Source organism: Cimex lectularius, unplaced genomic scaffold (assembly GCF_000648675.2).
Source record: "Cimex lectularius strain Harlan isolate CLEC.00 unplaced genomic scaffold, Clec_2.1 scaffold93, whole genome shotgun sequence".
NCBI classification, from domain to species: domain Eukaryota; kingdom Metazoa; phylum Arthropoda; class Insecta; order Hemiptera; family Cimicidae; genus Cimex; species Cimex lectularius.
This window is the reverse complement of record NW_019392669.1, coordinates 999335-1006030: the sequence shown is the minus strand read 5'-3', so window position 1 is coordinate 1006030 and position 6696 is coordinate 999335. Positions and strand designations below refer to the sequence as shown.

General features: G+C 33.2%; 1 protein-coding gene across 1 annotated transcript; it reads right to left on the bottom strand.

The window, feature by feature from the left end:
• Positions 1 to 828: 828 nt before the first annotated feature.
• Positions 829 to 6414, bottom strand: LOC106672125 (protein transport protein Sec61 subunit alpha). The gene is made up of 9 exons (XM_014403295.2): positions 6212 to 6414; positions 5903 to 5970; positions 5766 to 5831; positions 2603 to 2813; positions 2282 to 2539; positions 2056 to 2222; positions 1836 to 1976; positions 1515 to 1763; positions 829 to 1455 (listed from the first exon to the last, which is right to left on the bottom strand). Exons 1-9 carry the CDS (start codon positions 6216 to 6218, stop codon positions 1192 to 1194), a joined length of 1431 nt encoding a protein of 476 aa, XP_014258781.1. The 5' UTR covers positions 6219 to 6414; the 3' UTR covers positions 829 to 1191.
• Positions 6415 to 6696: the final 282 nt, after the last annotated feature.

The following is a 6696-nucleotide window of genomic DNA, read 5'->3' as shown; positions in this document are numbered from 1 at the left end:
TCAATTAATTATACTTTTTATCTAAGGTCTTGGTTGAGAAAAAACGGTATTGTCACAAGGGGGATTCGAATCCACAATCTTTGCTCAATACACCGCTGCTCAACCACTTTAGCTGTCAGTGGTAAGAGCAGTGGCCTATTGAGCTGAAGGTCGTGGGTTCGAATCCCACTCGTGACACTAACTTTTTATCTCAACCAAGACCTTAGTTAAAAATTATAATTAATTGAATTAATTAGCATGGTCAGTCATGACTGCTAAACATATATGGATAAATATTTGCTTAATGTTGATTCCCAAAGTTTCTATATTTTGTTTTATGATTACTCAGATTAAAAGGGGTATTCAGAAAGATTTACTTTTTTTTTTGGCCAATTCCACTTTTTTCCTGTAAGTTGCTTGGGACGTGGTGATGGATTGTGAAACAAAACACCTATTATTTTTCTTTACACTATTTTTTATTTAGTGTCTTTTATTTAAATGAGTACAAAAGTAAATTGTACAATATAAACATTTCAATCAAAAATTTAGTGATGAACAACAGTAAAGATTTCGATGGTCAATTTGGATTTTTGTTCTCAGACCTTTTATTTTATTTTAATAATGTAACTTCTGTTATCTTTCTGTCACAATGACACAAATTTAAATTGAAAATCACAATTACAAACATTGGGGAGGTGGGAATCCACTTTATCAATTATAAAACAATCGTTTAATATCATTTTGAGTTGTTAATAGATAAATTTTAATATGAACGTTTATACCAACCTCAGTAACGATTGACGGTTTGACACCGTTTGAACCTCTATAGACTATATTCATAAAAATAAATATATAAAAACAACAAATCGTTTATTTTTTGTTAATCGCATGAAAAAGTTTCATTTAAGAATAGTCGATTGTACTAGCTATAGAAAAATACAATTTCCCTTAGTCCCCAATTAATAAGATTTGAATCGATTAATGCAGAAAGAACAGTATAGAAACAGGAAAAAAAGAGCATTGGAAACAAACCTATATACAATTATTTCATAAATAAATATTTGTACAACTTAAATTTTTTTCAAACAATCTAAATTGCACTTTTTAGAAGAAGGTGTTTCGTCTTGAATAACGATTTGGTGACAGCTGGATCTTACAAGAAGCACACACCTTCTAAATGCAAAATAAGTCCCCACGATCACTCTTATGCGCTTAGAAGAGGAGTGTGCTCATTCCGCCCATCTCGCTCTGTTCCTTGACGAATATTTCAAAGTATTGGTAGATGATGGTGACGGCCAAGAGGATACCTGTTCCGGAACCAATTGCACCCATGAAATCGGCGAGAACCGAGAGAGCGCCGATGCAAAGCCCGCCGAAGGCTGCAGCTGTAGGAATGTATCTATTGAGCTCGTGAATCATTGAGTTGTCTCTGTGCCCTCTCATGACCATCTGTTGTTCCTTTAGTTGTTTTGCAACCTACGTTAAACAAAAGAATCGATAAAACAATTCTTACGTTAAAAAACCGAAGGACTTACGTCTTTAGCCGATGAGCCGGAAACATCAATCCAAGTTTTTGAAAAGAAGGCACAAGAGCCGAGCATGAAGATAATGTACAAAGCGGCATGGATCGGATCTTCGAGGATATGTCCTAGATTTTCAGGGGGTGATAAATAATAACACAACCCTCCGACAGGATACGCTCTCGCAGGTCCGCTCCCGCCCACGTCGGCCCAAACACCCAATAGATTCACAAAAACGTTCCCATGGAATTTCACTGCCAACATCTAAAAATAAAATTTAAAATATAATTAAAAAATAATTTAAAAAATATTAAATTTTTTGTAAGGTGTATTTACTTGAGAAATGACGTAAAGATTGGAGACCAATGCTGATTGAAGGATAATTGGAATATTCGAAGTGTAGAAAAGCTTGATGGGATAGCTGCTGTATTGTCCACGGTAGCGGGCTGATTTGATGGGAAGGTCTACTCTGAATCCCTAAAAATTAAGTGGTAAATGTTAAACAAAATCATCTCATAGATTCAGATTTAAATTTATACGACTGTCTATTTTATACCTGGAAGTATATGACAATAGCAAATACGAGGATAGTGGCCAAAAGGTTCATCAAATTGGGAAGATTCTGCCTGTAGAAAGCTTCTCTTAGAGCCCTGACTTTGTCTTGTCTTGTCGCTAAGAGATGGAAAAGCGCAATCACAGCGCCTTCAAATTCAGTGCCTCTTCCTTTATTGAACAAATTTTGTTAAAACAATTTTCTAGTTAAATATATTTTTTAAATGTACCAGTGTTGACTGTAGCAGGGCTGAACGCCTTCCAGACGATGGTTTCACAGATATTCGTTGCGATAAAGAGCGAGATTCCTGAGCCAAGACCATAACCTTTTTGAAGCAGTTCATCAAGAAGTAGGACGATGAGACCTGCTACGAACAGTTGCAAGATGATGAGTAGGCAAATACCAGCTCCGATTTCAGACGGGTCGCCGTACATCCCTGTCATGACATACACGATAGCCTGACCGACTGTTATCACCATGCCGAACACTGCAAAAACAAAAATTAAGGTCAATTTTCACAATTTAAAAAAAAAAAAAAGTTTCAACGCACATTTTTGCGCTCCATTGAACAAAGCACGATCCTTGGGTGTGTCGCCGACTTCTATGATCTTAGCGCCAGCGAGGAGCTGCATGATCAGTCCCGAAGTGACGATTGGCGAAATTCCCAGTTCCATGAGCGTTCCTCTGTTCGAGGCGAGGATGACACGGATCCAGTAGAAAGGATCCGCTGAGTCTGAGCTCATTATGCCAAAAAGTGGAATCTGAACAATCACACAAGAACACACTGAAATATCGGTGATAACTACACTATTAAATTTTTTTTCTGAATTTAATTAATAATCTATTTATATATTTATATAATGACACAACAATAAATTACTTGAGTGATATGTTTGATAAATTTTAAGTAAAATATAATTATTCATAATTGACAATTAGTTCCGTTGATTGCTGGAAAACTAGATTGTAAGTCTTATCAATTGTGGTAGAGCTTGATTATAAATTGAGTTTAGTGAGAGAAACTTGGTAAAACTACTATATTTCCATGGCTGACCACAAAAAAATTATATAATAGCCTGGCCAAACTATTATATTTCCGTGTAACTTTTGGATTTAATAAGTCCAAGATTTTATGATTAGAAAAATCCTTCTCACCCATTACCAGGAGGTCTGAACCCTTTTCTAATCGTTCCCTTGGCTTAAAAATGAATCTCAAATTGACGTTTAAAATCTTCTCATTTTTATTAATTAGCTTCGTTCTTCTTATCTTCCTTCTTTAATAAGTGTCCGTACATCATTTTGCAATTTTACTCTTTTAACATTTGAAAGAAGCGAGTTTTCAGAAGCAAACACACTAAAAGAACTATTAAACTTCTAAGAATTGTTTGAATTTTTTTCTGTTTATAGCTAGTAGTTTATTCAGATCAACAGAACCAAATTTTTGTCGTTCCTTTCTTCTCAAAGAATTTTATGATTGTAACAATAATTACATGAATTAAGTTTTACTATATTTATAATGACTTTTTAATGTTTGTCATTAACTTCCTTAAAACTACTGGGCAAAGAATCACATTACAGAAAAAAAATGCTATGTTGTATTTTAGAATATTTTATATATTTCAATGAATCTCATAAAATACATATATGTTTAAAATGAAATTAAAAAAAAAAAATATATATATATAAAAATCGATCTTAGTCTGTTTTTTAATTTTAAGTAAAGACATTTCATCCTTGTAATGCATTCTTAATTCATTCATCATGGCAATTAATTTTTTGTCCAAATTATCTTTATAAAACCATATATGTATTTAGTAGTCATAACTGACCGTAGTAATTAAAATATCTTTATAAACTCAAGCACCAAAATAACTGTCAAATGCCTGAACAATTTATTCCTCTGCGAAAAAGAAGCTTTAAAATGCCTACCTACGTAACTGCCAAAACATGTTCAATGACCACAGGACAGGATATGTGAGGAAGAACTTAAAAAAAGTAACTCTTTTTGATGACAAAATGGTTATCATTTCTCAGTAAAAGATTACATGCTAAACCTGCCTACATCTTCCGGAATGTTCGTCTTAAATTTGTTTTATGCTCAGATTTTGTGCATTAAAAATCCTCAAATATACTCTAAAAAAACCCTCAAATACGTCATACCATATGCACTAAAAAAAACCCTTAAATATGCCATATAATTTGCACAAAAATGTTTAAAATACGCAGGATGAATGTCAGAAAAATCACCAAAATAATAAAATACTTTTTTTTTAAACTAGTCTATTAGAGAACTAGACACATAATCATTTTGAAAGGAGAGAAAAAAACTTAGTTTATGTAAAACTAGTGTTTGATGCTGAAAATTAAAAAAAAAAAAAAAAAAAAAAAAAAAGTTTACGTAAAACTAGTGTTTGATGCTCAAAAAATATTTGTACTGCCTGTAAAGATTTAAAAAAAATATTGTAATATAATTCCTGCATCACCGGGGATTTCTGCTTTGTGTTGAAAAGAAAAAAAAAAAAAAAAGTTCCTACTATTAACATTTTTAGGTTTACTAGGTTGGAAATGTGAATGAGGACTTACACTGACTATGTGTGCTTTCAAATGAGGCCTCTATTTCCTTCCACAGCCCAACTACTTCAAAAAAAGTTTGTGATTGATTAGAAAAAAAAATAAATAAAAATAAAAATAAACTGGAAGAAAGTCAAGAGAGTAAAATTTAATTCGGATTTCAGTTAACTTCCAAGAAACAAAGATGTAAACAGACCAACACAATAGAATTATTTTGAAATAATCGGCATCTTAATTGAGGCTCCCCATTTCCAAAAAAAACTTCTAGGCGCAGTTTTTTTTTGCCTTTACTAAAAATATATTTTTCTGAAGCAGACCGGTAGTGAAAGGAAATAGAGGCCTGATTTGAAACACAAAAATACTGACAGTCCTTTCATTCATATTCTCTCCTTAATAAACCAAAAAAATGCCAAAAGTGGGAATTTTCTTCTAAAAATAAAAATCCTTGGGAATGCAAGAATTATATACTTTTTGAGTGATAAATGCTGTACTTTTACAGAAACTAACTTTGAAATGTACATCACCGTCCATTTTAATTCAGATTAACTTAAGCTTAATTATTTATTTCGTATATTTTAAATTATACGATTTTTTGTGTAACTGAAATTTTTCTGTTCTACTTCCATACAAGATGAACTTGTACTAAAAAAAAGGCTAGATTAAAAAAAAAGTTAATTATTAGTCGGGTGAGGAGTCTGACATTTTTCCAGTTTTAGTGTAAAAATCATCTGGCATATATATATATTTTTTTAGTGCATATAAATCTGGGCTTTAGCGATATTGCTCTTTAAACTCTACTTTCTTCTCTTTTAGGCTGAAATTCAAAGAAGCAGCATGTTGCTTAAAACAATAAACGGCATTGGGATTTCCAAATTTCCCACTTAGCTATAGCTGAAAATAACTTGAAACGGGAAGAACTAAAAAAAATGGAGTGCGATATCACGCTTAGAGGTAGGATGCAGACCGTCCTGAATGTATTAACATAGTTTTAGTATTTGATAGGCTAATTATCAAACAATAAACATTAAAATTGTTCCAACAATATGAGAATTCCTCGACCAAAACTAGGCAGAGTGAAGTTAAGCCTTTTCTTTTTATGTTCTACTTATTACGCATTATACAATAAAACAAGATATACTCACTTGACAGCATACTAAAAATATAAAAAGTGTAATAGCAGTCCATAGAACTTTTTCCCTAAATTGTATCTGTAAAAGATTAAAAGAAATGTCAGATGTCAAGTAGAATTTTTTTTTTTAATATATGAATTAAAGCTCACCTTGCGTTCCGGCTTTGCAATCTCCGGAAGTATGCTACAAAATGGTTTGATGACTTCTAAAAATTTGACTGGAACAAAAAACAATAAGGATGAGTTTGCGTTCTGTTAATTATATTATTTAATTTAATGTTATTAGTAATAATTATTGTTTTAATTGAAGGGAGGATGGTGTTTTTTTTTAGTTTCCATATTTTTAGTTTTTTCTACAAGAAGGAAATAAGGTAGAGTTGTGTTTTTTGAGGGATGAAAAGCGACGCATTTCAGGGTGGGTATTAATCAAAAGCCCAGTGTCAAAATTCCTCCACTTACTTGCCATAGTGGACAGATCCTCCGGCTGTGTTGTCGTCGAGTCTCGCTTCTTCCAGTTCGCCTCCTGTGACGGTCCTTGCCAGTTAGGGGCGAGATGCTGATTTGGACACGGCGGATCCTGACGAGGTCCGAACTGCTCAACTTCGCCCCCTTTCTCTTTACACGTCGCCTACAACGGTACAGTCGCCTGGCACACGTCGACCCCCGGGATTAACCGATCTTCGACGTTTGGCACCACAGGCTTCAATCCGGGGTTGAAAAGCGTGAAAAACGTTTTCAATGACACGGAAAAAACTTTCCTTTCGAAATTAATACAAGGGAAAAATTTCCAATCTAAATTTCCAAAACTGTCGGCCCTTTTCCTCTCAACGGCGAAAAGGTACAATATACACAATTAACTGTTTAAAAATCCCTCTAACCTACGGACAAACAATTCACTGACAAAAAATATAAAATCCCACTTTTAAATTATAAAATTTTTAAAC